The sequence below is a fragment of the Microcebus murinus genome, chromosome 6 (genome assembly GCF_040939455.1).
Source record: "Microcebus murinus isolate Inina chromosome 6, M.murinus_Inina_mat1.0, whole genome shotgun sequence".
Classification (NCBI taxonomy): domain Eukaryota; kingdom Metazoa; phylum Chordata; class Mammalia; order Primates; family Cheirogaleidae; genus Microcebus; species Microcebus murinus.
Genome location: NC_134109.1, coordinates 96015050 through 96028425, shown reverse-complemented (window position 1 = coordinate 96028425; position 13376 = coordinate 96015050). Strand labels below are relative to the sequence as shown.

At 43.6% G+C, this 13376-nt stretch overlaps 1 protein-coding gene across 1 annotated transcript; it reads right to left on the bottom strand.

Annotated features, from left to right (window-relative positions):
• Positions 1-9078: 9078 nt before the first annotated feature.
• Positions 9079-11483, bottom strand: GCNT3 (glucosaminyl (N-acetyl) transferase 3, mucin type). The gene has a single exon (XM_012783003.3). The coding sequence runs from the start codon at positions 11437-11439 to the stop codon at positions 10132-10134; it is 1308 nt and encodes a 435-aa protein (XP_012638457.1). The 5' UTR covers positions 11440-11483; the 3' UTR covers positions 9079-10131.
• Between the last annotated feature and the right edge of the window lie 1893 nt (positions 11484-13376).

Genomic DNA, 13376 nt, shown 5'->3' with positions numbered 1-13376 from the left:
CGTTTGTGGCAACCCTGTATTGAGCAAGTCTGTTGGCACCATTTTTCCAACAGCATGTGCTCCCTCATGTCTGTGTGCCACATTTTGGTAATTCTCGCAATATTTCAAACTTTCTCATTATTCTATCTGCAAGCTTCTACATCAGCACTTGCTGTTCCACCTTGTACTTTTTTCCCCCCTCAGACCTCTTAGGGATGAAACATTGCACTTTCATGATCTAGAGACTTCCTCTTTCCTTAAACCTCATGAACCAACCTCTGCTAGCTTCATACTTTTTTCCTGCAGCTTTCCTCACTTCTCTCAGCAAGTTATCCAGAAGATCTACCTGAGATCATTGATGAAGGTGACTACACTAAACAACAGATTTTACATGCAAATGAAACAGCCTTCCATATCCAATTCATTGTGGTGGTAAAAAGAAAAATAAAAGAAAGAAACAGCTTTCTATTGGAAGAAGATGCTATCTAGGACTTCCATAGCTAGAGAAGAACTTCAAAGCACCCACTGACTCTCTTGTTAGGGGCTGATGACTAAGTTGAAGCCAATGCTCATTTACCATTCTGAAAATTCTAGGGCTCTTAAGAATTATGCTAGACCTACTCTGCTTGTGCTCTAGAAATGGAACAACAAAGCCTGGATGACAGCACATCTGTTTTTGGCATGGTTTACTGAATATTTTAGGCCCACTGTTGAGAACCACTGCTCAGGAAAAAAAAAAAAAAAGATTCCTTTCAAAATAGCACTGCTCGTTGACAATGTACCTGGTCACCCAAGAGCTTTGATGGAGATGTACAATGTTTAATGTTTTTTTCATGCCTGCTAACACAACATCCATCCTGTAGCCCATGGATCAAAGGGTAATTTCAACCTTCAAGTCTTACTGTAGCTGCCATAGATGGTGATTCCTCTGATGGATCTTGGCAAAGTAAATTGAAACCTTCTGGAAAGGGTTCACCATTCTAGATGCCATTAAGAACATTTGTGGGCCGGGCGAGGTGGCTCACGCCTGTAATCCTAGCTCTCTGGGAGGCCGAGGCGGGCGGATCATTTGAGCTCAGGAGTTCAAAACCAACCCGAGCAAGAACGAGACCCCATCTCTACTATAAATAGAAAAAAATTAATTGGCCAACTAATATATATATATATATAAAAAATTAGCCGGGTATGGTGGCGCATGCCTGTAGTCCCAGCTACTTGGGAGGCTGAGGCAGGAAGATCCCTTGAGCCCAGGAGTTTGAGGTTGCTGTGAGCTAGGCCGATACCATGGCACTCACTCTAGCCTGGGCAACAAAGACTCTGTCTCAGAAAAAAAAAAAAAAGAACATTTGTGATTCATGAAAAGAGGTCAAAATATCAACATTAACAGGAGTTTGGGCCAGGTGTAGTGGCTCATGACTGTAATCCTAGCACTCTGGGAGGCCATGGCAGGAGAACTGTTTGAGATCAGGAGTTTGAGACCAGCCTGAGCAAGAGAAGGACCCCATCTCTACAAAAAATTTAAAAAATTAGCTGGACATAGTGGTATGCATCTGTAGTCCCAACTACTTGAGAGGCTGAGGCAGCAGAATTGCTTGAGCCCAGGAGTTTGAGGTTGCAGTGAGCTGTGATGATGCCACTGCACTCACTCTAGCCTGGGTGACAGGTGACAGAGCAAGACTCTGTCTCAAAAACAAAAACAAAAAAAACCCCAGGAGTTCAGAAGTTGATTCCAACTCTCATGGACGAATTTGAGAAGTTCAGGCTTCATTGGAGGAAGTAACTGCAGATGTGGTGGAAATAGCAAGAGAACTAGAATTAGAAGTGGAGGCTGGGCCAGGCAAGGTGGCTCATACCTATAATTCTAGCAATCTGGGAGTCCAAAGCTAGAGGATTGTTTGAGATCAGGAGTGCAACATCAGCCCGAGCAATAGTGAGACCGTCCCTAAGAAAAAGAAAAAGAAAAAATAAATAAATTTAAAAAAAAAAAAAAAGCCCATCTGGGACTACAGATCCCAGCTAAGGCTGAGGCAGAAGCATCGCTTAGAGCCCAGGAGTTGGAGCTCGCAGTGAGCTACACCAACATCACTGCTCTCTACCCAGGGATACAGAGTGAGACTCCATCTCAATTAAAAAAAAAAAAACCAAGGAAGAAAAAAGGTTTTAAAAAAATGTAAAATAAAATTAAATGGAGCCTGAGGATGTGACTGAATTGCTGCAATGTCATGATAAAATTTGAACTGATGAGGAGTTGCTTCTTATAGATGAACAAAGAAAGTGATTTCTTGAGATGGAATCTACTCCTGGTCAAGATGCTATGGACACTGTTGAAATGACAATGAAAGATTTAGAACATTACATAAATATTAGTTGATAAAGTAGCAGTAGAGTTTGAGAGGATTGACTCCAATTTTTAAGGAGGTTCTACTGTGGGTAAAATGCTATCAAACAGCATTGCACGCTATAGAGAAATCTTTCATGAGAGGAAGAGTCACTCGATAAGGCAAACTTCACTGTTGTCTTATTTCGAGAAGTTTCCACAGCCACCCCAACCTTCAGCAACCACCAGCCTGACCAGTCAGCAGCCATCAACCCTGAGACAAGACCTGCTACCATAAAAGGATTACAACTCACTGAAGGCTCAGATGATCGTTAGCATTGTTTAGCAATAAAGTATTTTTAATTAAGGTATATACATTGTTTTTTCAGACACAGTGCTATTGCACACTTAACAGACTCCATATAATAAAAGAAAACTGTAAATTTTATATGCATCAGGAAACCAAAATATTTGTGTGACTTGTTTTATTGCCGTATTTGCTTTATTGCTGGGATGTGGAACCAAACCTGCAATATCTCCAAGGTGAGCCTGTATATATATGGTCACTAAAAATCATGCTCAAGAAGGTTCATAGAGCCGGGCACGGTGGCTCACATCTGTAATCCTAGCACTCTGGGAGGCCGAGGCGGGCGGATTGCTCAAGGTCAGGAGTTCAAAACCAGCCTGAGCAAGAGCGAGACCCCGTCTCTACTATAAATAGAAAGAAATTCATTGGCCAACTGATATATATACAGAAAAAATTAGCCGGGCATGGTGGCGCATGCCTGTAGTCCCAGCTACTCGGGAGGCTGAGGCAGAAGGATCGCTCGAGCCCAGGAGTTTGAGGTTGCTGTGAGCTAGGCTGATACCATGGCACTCACTCTAGCCTGGACAACAAAGCGAGACTCTGTCTCAAAAGAAAAAAAAAAAAAAAAAGAAGGTTCATAGGAGCACAATTTATAATAGACAGAAGTTGGAAATAACCCAAACATTCATCAACAACAGAATGAATCAACTATGGCATATTCATATATGGACTATTATTACACAGCAGTGAGAATCATTAACCTGCTGCATACAACATAAATGAATTTAAAAACATAATGTTGGATTTAATGAGCCATTTACAAAAGAGAATATAGTAATTATATGAAATTCAAAAACAGGCAAAATAAGGCCAGGCATGGTGGCTCATGCCTGTAATCCTAGCACTCTGGGAGGCCGAGGTAGCAGGATCACTTGAGGTCAGGAGTTCAAGACCAGCCTCAGCAAGAATGAGACCTCTGTCTCCACTAAAAATAGAAAGTAGCCAGGCAACTAAAAACAGGGGAAAAAAAGTTAACCGGCCATGATGGCACCTGCCTGTAGTCCCAGCTACTTGGGAGGCTGAGGCAGGAGGATCACTTGAGCCCAGGAGTTTGAGGTTGCTGTGAGCTAGGCTGACGCCATGGCACTCTAGCCCAGGCAACAGAGCAAGACTTTGTCTCAAAAGTAAATTAATTAATTAATTAAATTAAATTAAAATAGGCAAAATAATCTGTGATGTTAGAAGTTAGGACATGTGGGTTGAAATTCACCTGCTATATTTGTCTAAAAAAAAAAAGTAAAATAAAAAAAAGAAGTTAGGACATGGTTCTTTGCAAGCAGCTTGGGTAGTAATTGAAAGGGAGCTACTAATGTTCTACCTCTTAATCAGCATTCTAGTTACATAGGTGTGTTCACTTGGTAAAAATTGTTAAGCTATATATTTAGGGTTTTTGTACTTTTCCATAAGTATATTATACCTCAGATAAGATGTTAATTAAAAAAGAGAAAGAGAAGGCCGGAATGGTGGCTCACACCTGTAATCCTAGCACTCTAGGAGGCCGAGACAGGAGGATCGTTTGAGGCCAGGAGTTCAAGACCAGCCTGAGCAAGAGCAAGGCCCCATCTCTACAAAAGACAGAAAAAAATTAGCTGGGCATGGTGGTGTGCACCTGTAGTCCCTCCTACTCAGGAGGCTGAGGCAGGAGGATAGCCTGAGCCCAGGAGTTGGAGGTCGCAGTGAGCTATGATGATACCACTGTACTCTAGCCCAGGCAACAGATGGAGATCCTGTCTCAAAAAAAAAAAAAAAAATACAAACATGTTATCACTTCTTTAACTTTTTAGACAACCTTCTCTTAACCAGTTACTGTACTGTTTTTTTCCTCCTTCTCTTGGCTTAAGTAAACCTCCTCGAAAGATTTATCTATACTTGCTAAATCCAGTTTTTATCTAACATTCTCTTTGAACCACCTGCAATCAGGTTCTCACCTCCATGTTCCACAAAAACTGATATTATCAAGGTCACCTCCACATTGTTAAATGCAACAGCCACTTCTTCATCCTCATCATAGGTGATTCTCAGCAGCTGTTGGTGCAGTCGTCAACACTTTCTCCTGCTGGCTTCCAGAATACCACCATACCCACCCAGTTTTCCTTCTACCACACGAGCAGCCCCTTTCCAACTTTCTTTTGTTCGTTCCTCCTGATCTCCCTGCCCTCTGCATTTTGGAGAGCCCCACAACTCATTTGGGGGCCTCTGTACTATCTACCCTTCTTTAAGGTTCTCATCCAGTTTCATGACTTCACATCATCCATAGCTGATAAACACCAGCTAAGTGTCTCCTGCCCAGGCCTCTCTCCTGAATTCAGACTTCTGTACACATCTAGCTCTACTTGGATGTTGCATAGGCATCTCCAATTTTATATGTTCAGAATCAAACTCCTGATCTCCCCCTAAAAAACCACACTTTCATGGGCTTCCCATCTTGGTTAATGGCAACTCCATCCTTCTAACAGGACAAAATCTTTAGAGTCATTCTTGACTCCTCCATCTTTCTCACAAACAAAATCTATCAGCAAATCCTCAAACTAACTCTTCATAAGAATTTCCAGAATCTGACCACTGTCACCATTTCTACTACTACTACTGCCCTGGTCCAAGCCACTATTGAATAGTGTCTGGATTATTGCCATGGCCTCCCGACAGGCCTCTCTGCTTCCACACTCACCTCCCAACTAGTCTGTTATCACTGCAGCAACCAGTCATCCTGTTAAAACGTCAGATCATTTCAGTCTTCTGCTCAAAAGCCCCCAGTGGCCTCCTATTTCACTCGGGAGAAGACAAAGTCCATGTCATGGCGTCCAAAGTCCTATGGTCTCATCTGTACGCCCCTCTTCATGCTGCTTCTTCCCCCCCTTTACTCTGTTCCATTTACACTAACTTCCTTGCTGTTCCAGAAACACGGCAGCTATGTTTCTGCTTTAGGGCCTTGCAAGTCTTTCCATTTGGCCTAGAATGCTCTTCCCAGATTAATCCTCATGGATCATGTCCTTATCTCCTGCATATCTTCTCTCAAACATTGCCTTTTCATTGATTGTTTCCCTTATCATCCCATTTAAAATTTAAAGCATCTTCCCTCCCCGCCTCACCTTCCCAAGGTCTCTATCACTTCCTGTGATCTCTCTCTAGCACTTGTCTCCTTCTAAAAATTCCTAATTTATTTATAGTCTGTTTCCCACTGGTATGTGAACAACATGGCTGTGGGGACTTTTGTCTGTTTTGTTGACTGCTGTATCCCCAGTGTTGAGAACAATGCCTGGTCAATTCCGTAGTTAACATGTGTGGAATTAAGGCTGGGCCTGGTGGCTCCCACCTGTAATCCTAGCACCTTGGGAGGCTGAGGCAGGAGGATCGCTTGAGCCCTGAAGTTTGAGGTTTCAGTAAGCTGTGACGATGCCAGACTGAGTGACAGAGGAAGACCCTGTCTCAAAAGAAAAAAAATTTTTTTTTAATTTTTTAAAATAAATAAAAAGTATGTGTGGAATCAATGAATAATTTATTTCATTGCCTGGCAGTACACTCAGGTTTCATAGAGTCATGAAGCACATCTTATTCATCTCAGAAACAAATAAATGACAGACTAAATGCAAGAAGTAAGACCAGATCTTTGGGTCAATTAAGATACTTAAAGCAGGGCTGGGCGTGGTGGCTCACGCCTGTAATCCTAGTACTCTGGGAGGCTGAGGCAGGTGGATTGCTCAAGGTCAGGAGTTGGAAACCAGCCTGAACAAGAGCAAGACCCCGTCTCTACCAAAAATAGAAAGAAATTAATTGGACAACTAAAAATATATAGAAAAAATTAGCCGGGCATGGTGGTGCATGCCTGTAATTCCAGCTACTCGGGAGGCTGAGGCAGGAGGATCACTTGAGCCCAGGAGTTTGAGGTTGCTGTGAGCTAGGCTGATGCCACGTTACTCTAGCCTGGGCAACAGAGATCCTGTCTCACAAAAAAAAAAAGATACTTAAAGCAGGCAAGTAAGTAAGGTATTTAATCATTCTTTCCATTTTTAGTTAAAATACTTGACCTTCCCAAATAAATTATGTCACATGTTCCTAAATGAGGTTATCAATTGTCTTTTCTTCCTTTCTTAAAAAAGTTTCACTCAATCAAGAGAACACAATTCCAACGAGGTCAGTAGGTGGCGCCTGCCGGAAGGATCAAGCTGCAATGTTGGGTTTGGGTCCCGTGACTGGCTCTAGTCCCTCCAGAGAAGCATTAGATTGCCCAGGAGCTTCCTTCATGGGAAGATGAGATTCTCACCTCACTGACGAGGAAACTGAGGCTCAGAGAGATGAAGTGACCTGTCCAAGAGGCGGTGGCGGGGCCAGCACCCAGACATGTTGTACATGCCAGGCAGGGGTCAGCCTTTCCTGAGCTGTCCCCTGGATCCCTCCTGCCAGCCTGGGAGACTCTGCTCACCGCTGCTCTGGCCCTGGGCCTGGGAGCGCTTCCTGCTTCCTCCCTGCGCTCAGATCACGCTGCCTGCTGAATGTGAAGCTTTTAAAGAAAGCAAGTGGCATTCACTGAACAGCAGTGAAAAGTGCTGGGGACAAGGCAGGGCCCTTGAGTCAGGCATATCAGGCATCCAATAGCCAGGTACCAGGGGTCTAGCTCGTAGAGAAGGAATATAACTTCTGTGTCTCGTTTTCTTCCTGTTCGAGCCAGGGATGACAATTGCCTCCCTCGAGATCAGTTCAAAGGGTTTAAGGTAAGTCCCCTAGCACAGGGCCTGGCTCATGGCAAGCATGGCTTCCCTTCTCCTTCGCTCAAACAGGGATCGAGGGGGACCCCCTGGCCATGTCTGCCCAAAACCAAAAGGAAGCGTCCCATCTCCTGTGGCCCAGGCCAGGAAGGGAGGAGAAGGGCCCACAGAGCATGGACTTGGGGAGGATGATTTAGGGGCCAGCAGCAGCGTTCAGTGTCACTTGGTATGCCACCATTAGTCAGCTTCCACCATGTGCCAGAGCCCTATAAATAACTGCAAGGGTGACACTGCAGAGGCCTCTGCCTCGGAAACTTCTCTGCAAAGGCCACTGGATCACCCAGGAAAGTGTATGTGTATTCTAGGCAGGAACAGAAGTTATGCTATTGAAAATAAAGATTTTATGTATTTGTAACTATCCTATGTAAATAAAATTTATATGCACCTTTTAAAAATTACAATAAACAGAGTGTACAACAAAAAAAAATAGTTCTTAAAACAATGCTCACCAACAGTCCACAAATTAAAAATAAGGAGGAAATTCACACCTTGAGAGGTAATACAAACATAGTTGCTCAATTCACTTATAAGATTTTTCCTTGCCAGAGAAAGGTTAAAGAAACAGATATGACTCAGAGGGAAGGAAAAAAAAAAATCAATGGATGTGTTGGTTTAATTGTAGTGTATTTCTAAAATACACTACACAGATGAGGGAGAAATTTGACCCTTCTGATATGAAGACCTTATATTATTAAATAAAGAGCATTTCCTGTTCACCTGAATATATTTCTCAAGAAAATTTCGATGCTTGGAAAATGTCGGCAACTGGTTCCCCCAAAAATGACAAGTTCACACTTTAATCTTTTTCATTTATTTATATGAAAAATTATAATTTGTTTCACATGAAAGCTCTTAGAATAAGTTAAATATGAGGACAAAGACCTGGGTTCTTTTCTCAGGACACATGCACTCAGGGAGGCTTTTCTGCATCCTTCCCACAGTGGTAGTGCAGTCCCTTCTGTCTCCCTCAGAGGAGGACTGAGGACAGTCATCACATCGGCCACTAGGGGGAGGATCCATGATCACTACTGGCGGCGACAGACCCTTACAGGGCACCGGGCACATCCACTGCACATATGGCTAGGCCATATGTCGTCTCCGTCGTCTCCGTGGTGGAGCTGGCAGCAAGGTGAAGAGAGCTCAATATGGCAGTGCAGGCAAGTTGGTGGTGGCAGTGCCCATGACCAGAGGAAGACAGCCTTACAAAAAAGAATCACGAGCTTATAGATTAAAAAAGTCACTGTGTCAGAGTTACAGGGGTTGCATGGAGAAAGTTGATCTTGAAAGAAAACTTGATTAATTGAATCCCAATCCGAAATGAAGAAACATATTAATGACATTATGACATGTTAATGGAAACAGCATTCAAATCACACAAATCAACTCGCATGTAAATTGCTTTTCCAGAGCACCCTGTACGCAGATCCGCTGTGCTATATTCAAAGGCTGCTGCCTATGTTCTCATAGTATCCCTTGTCCCATCACAGAGTACAACCAATAGCCAACAGCTCTCTCTAGAGCTTCAGAAAGGAAACTGTTTCCCCAGGTAACATCTGAGAGGTGGGGAGTGTATGTGTGTGTGTGTGTGTATATATGTATATAAACACACATGCTATACATAGGTATATATATATATATTTATGCACATAATTGTCTCCCCACAAGGAAATGTATAATCTGCAACTCACAAATAATGATCCTTCCATTCACATACGAAAATAAGAGAATTTTGACCCAAGAGGCCTAAACATGGAATAACCAGACATCCCGGCCTAGCTAGACAGTCCTAGTTCATTTTTGTTTCTTGACATGATTATTAATAGTGCAGCCCTTTCCCCTACTAAAATGTGTTCCACTTTGGGCAATAAATTATACACAACCTTACCTAATTATCCATAATTATCTCTATTATGGAACGTTAGTTAAGCTTTGGCTGTGAAGCTGACAAAATTAGTGCCATAATTTTCCCATAAGGATATGGGTGGTCAAACTGGCTAAAACACCTGCCTTTTCCCTCACAGAAGTCATGAACCTCATAAACAAAAGGAGGAGGGCTTTCAATAATGGAAGAACCAACTCTGTTCTTCTATGTGCTTTTGAATTTGCTATTCATACAGGTTGCCTGGGCCATTTCAGAATAATGAGGACTCTCTTGACAGTCATTAGGGATCTTAAATGTCACATAGAGTTGTGAGGAAAAAAATCTCACATATTTTATCTGTTTATATTATTTCTGGGGTATTAGGCGAAAAGTCGAGGTAGGACTTTGAATCAGGAGCTATTTATTTTTTTGGTTAAAAGAACAAAAGGGAAGGCTCTCTTTCCATCAAAGTCCCCCTCCGCACTACCAAGCCTAGAATTATTAGGAACAGCCTCCCCACAGAGCAGAAAAGCTGCCACCAGGCATTCATCTGAAACCCGGGGTCCTCTGCCACACATCCCTCCCTTCCTGTCCCAGATAATAGCAGCTCCCATTCTCGGTGAGAAAGACAGTGCAGGAGCTCCTGGGACTAGGGGAGGGGGGTGAGCACAGCCGGCATCACCCGCAGCACCAGATCTACTTACACGCCAATAGCAGCCCCCTCATCCCAGGGGATGTCAAGGATTCCAAAGCCCTGGTCTCCCAGCCCACAGTGTCCCAGGAAGTTCTGGGCATGTCTGCACAGTCTCTTGCCCCACAAGTAGCAATTCTCTCACAGTGCATCTCAGAGTTCGGTCCCGTAGATGGCCTTGTAACGTAGGTACTCTTCTAAGCACTGAAGAACATTATCGTCTACCTTTGGGTCAAATTTGTTGGCCAACAGGTGATGGTTCTGAAGCATCCAGTGCAGGTCCCCAGCTCCATAAATACAGATAGCCCGCTGGTGGATTCCAGAGCAAGGTGCATATGGTGCCCCCTTATTGACGTCTCCCTCATGCTCCTCCCACTTAACCAGCCTGGCAATGGAAGTCATGTCTGAGATGTCATACTTGGAGTGGTAGGGAACAGAGCCAGGCATCCATCGTGCACGCTGAAGGGTGGCCCAGAGGTGTTCATCGGGGCTATAGGTGTCTTTTACCCATTCAATCAGTTGTTGGGATTTGGGGTTCTTTAAGACATGTTGGACAAAGTCTCGGGAAGCCACCATATAGGCATTCCCCGTGAACATGGTTAAATTATTAGGGGGAGGGTCCTTCATCTTGCTGGTTATGTACAATGTGTCTCTCACCTCATAGTGATGTTTCCAGCGCAGTGCTTTGTACTCAGTAGGGATCTCCGATTCCATACTGTTCCTTCCATTCAACATCTTGAGGGCCTGGACCATCTCAGCGTTGGTCTTTATAGGAAAGTCTGTCCCACACGTATTCAGGAAGTATTTCCATGGCACTGAGCTCTGGAGCAAGTCCTCCATGCAGTTCAGGTCAGCCTGCACCCGGGACCAGGAGGCATAAACCACCGGAACCAGTTTACTGGCAATGAAGACGTTTGGGAAGCATGAAGTAATCGCCCTGACTGCCTCTTTGAAAGTGTCTGGGGACTTCTCATCCACATGGACGCAGTATATGTTCTGAGGGGCGTACACAGCTCGAAGCAACCTTTCAAAGTTTTCGATCTTCTCATGAACCACCATTGAGTACGCAAGAGGGAAGTCCAACTCTTCTTTGCTCAGTGGGAACTGTATGAACTTCCTTTTGGCCTTAAAGCGCTCACAGTGTCTGGTCGCCTGGAGGTAGTCTGCATCTGTGAAGGGTTCCCGCTTGTTCTTGACCTCCAGGTTATTCAGAAGAGCCTGAAGCACTGCTTCCTGGTCCCCTCGGGCGATCCTGGAGCAGTTGATGGATCTCCTTGCTGGCAGTTTCAGGGACTTGTACAAGATATCCCTACAGTGCTGGCTTTGAAACTCCCTGGACTGCAAGTCCAGGTGGTCACATTTTAATCTGAGAGAAAGTTTCAGAGCAACAATGGCCAGCAGCATATAGCAGCCCAGGGCCCACAGGTAATGCTGCCGGCAGACTCTCCTCCACTGAGCCATCGTCACGGAATGGGAAGCCGGTAGAGGTTGGGCACAGGGAAGGAGGAGCAAAGAATCCTTGAACAGAACAAAATGCCTCTGATTACAAACTAATCATTCCCAGGAACATCAAGTTCAACTCCAAACTGACGGCAAAAATATATTTCTCCTCTGGACAAATATCCTCAGTAAAGACATGCCTAGGGGCCTCTTCCACCTGGCTTGCTGAGAGCAATCTATACCCTGACCCAACAAACTAGCTGACCACACTGGCATCAGGATCTCGCCCCATCTCCACACCAGAGAGGAAAAAAGGAAGAATTGGCCTGGTGTGGTAACTCACACCTATAATCACAGCACTCTGGGAGGCCGAGGTGGGAGGACCAGCCTAAGCAAGAGGGAGACCCCGTCTCTACTAAAAATAGAAAAATAAGCCAGGCATTGTGGTTCATGCCTGTAGACTCAACTACTCAGGAGGCTGAGGCAGGAGGATCACTTGAGCCCAGGTGTTGGTTGCTGCAGTGAGCTATGATGATGCCACTGTACGCTAGCTGGGGCAACAGAGTGAGACTCTGTGTCAAAAAAAAAAAAAGAAGAAAAGGAAAAAAGGAAGAACTTAGCACCTGCTTGTGTACAAGTGTAATTAGTAAGAGGAAGTTCCCACTCTTCATTCCTCATTTTTCCTCTCATCCATATGACCCTAGAATAGCTCTTATCTGGGGTCTAGAGTTTCTGGTAGATCTAAGGAGAAAACCCATGCAATTCAGACTCTGAGCATCACTTCTTGAAATCTAAATGTTCTTTTAAAAACAAAACCACTTTTCTTGCTCCTATTTGGCAATTTATATAGTGTTAGGATGCTTTTCACCACATATAAGCCATTGGTCAGGTGTGGTATCTAGTAATGTTCTTAAAGAAGTACAATTTGATATTATCCAAAAAACGCATTGTAATCATTCAGATAGTCCATCCAACTTTAAAATATATCTACACACACAGACACATATAGCTGTGCATATACAATATTTAATGTGTGCCTTTTATGGGCCAGAAATATTTCTTTACATTGTCCCTTTTAATCTTCATAACCAATCTGAAACTTAGTGTTATTAGGCCTCCTTTATGGATAGGAAAGCAGAAGCTAAAAAACTTGCCAAATAACACACATTACAAGAGGCAAACCCAGGACTCCTCTCCACTTCCCTTTCCCCCAGGGTTTTTGTCTGCAAGCCTCCTGCTTCTTCAACTAAACCAACCTTTTAAATACAATGCAGGGTACTGAGTACCACCAAAGTAAACCAGATATGATGGAAAACAATCCCAAAAAGGAGAAAAAATGTGACATATCCTTCAAGCAGTGATTATTTTCTCTTGTTGCATCTCTTTCTAAGCATAACATTACATCCTCATTAGTAATTAACTTTTATGAAAACCTAAGAGGAAGTAAAATGGAAAATTAAGAAAATTCTCACCTTTAATAGCTTTTTTCGTGCTTAGTGAAGATCTCTTGCCAGGGTGTGATTCTCTTTCCAAGTGAAGACTGGTTGAATTATTCCATGGCAGCAAATGTGACCAACCATATCCCTCAGTCTTCTAACCCTCCAAAATATATTTTCTGATATTCACAAGCCGTCCAAGAAACTGTCTCAGGTTCCTCTTTAATCTCTGCAAGGTATAGAGCAGCAGGTGGCTCTATCAGTCACCTTTTGGCTTCCTACTTTCAGATAAGAAAGCAAGCTCAGATAAACCATTCAGGGGCACAGTCTCTAGCTCGAGTCATTCAAGAAGATGAGTGAGGTAGGAAAAATGCTGCCAATATTCGAGAAGGCAAGCAGGTATTTCAACTAGAACAGCCCAGCTTGTACCTGAGCTCTCCTGCCACAAAACTATTTCATAAAAAAAAAACCCTGTCAATGTTCACACAAGGACTTAAAAGCCTTTTTTCCTCCCTCAACAAG

Bases quoted from the DNA above. Each gene is read 5' to 3' on its own strand.
- GCNT3 (XM_012783003.3), bottom strand. From the start codon at position 11,439: ATGGCTCAGTGGAGGAGAGTCTGCCGGCAGCATTACCTGTGGGCCCTG.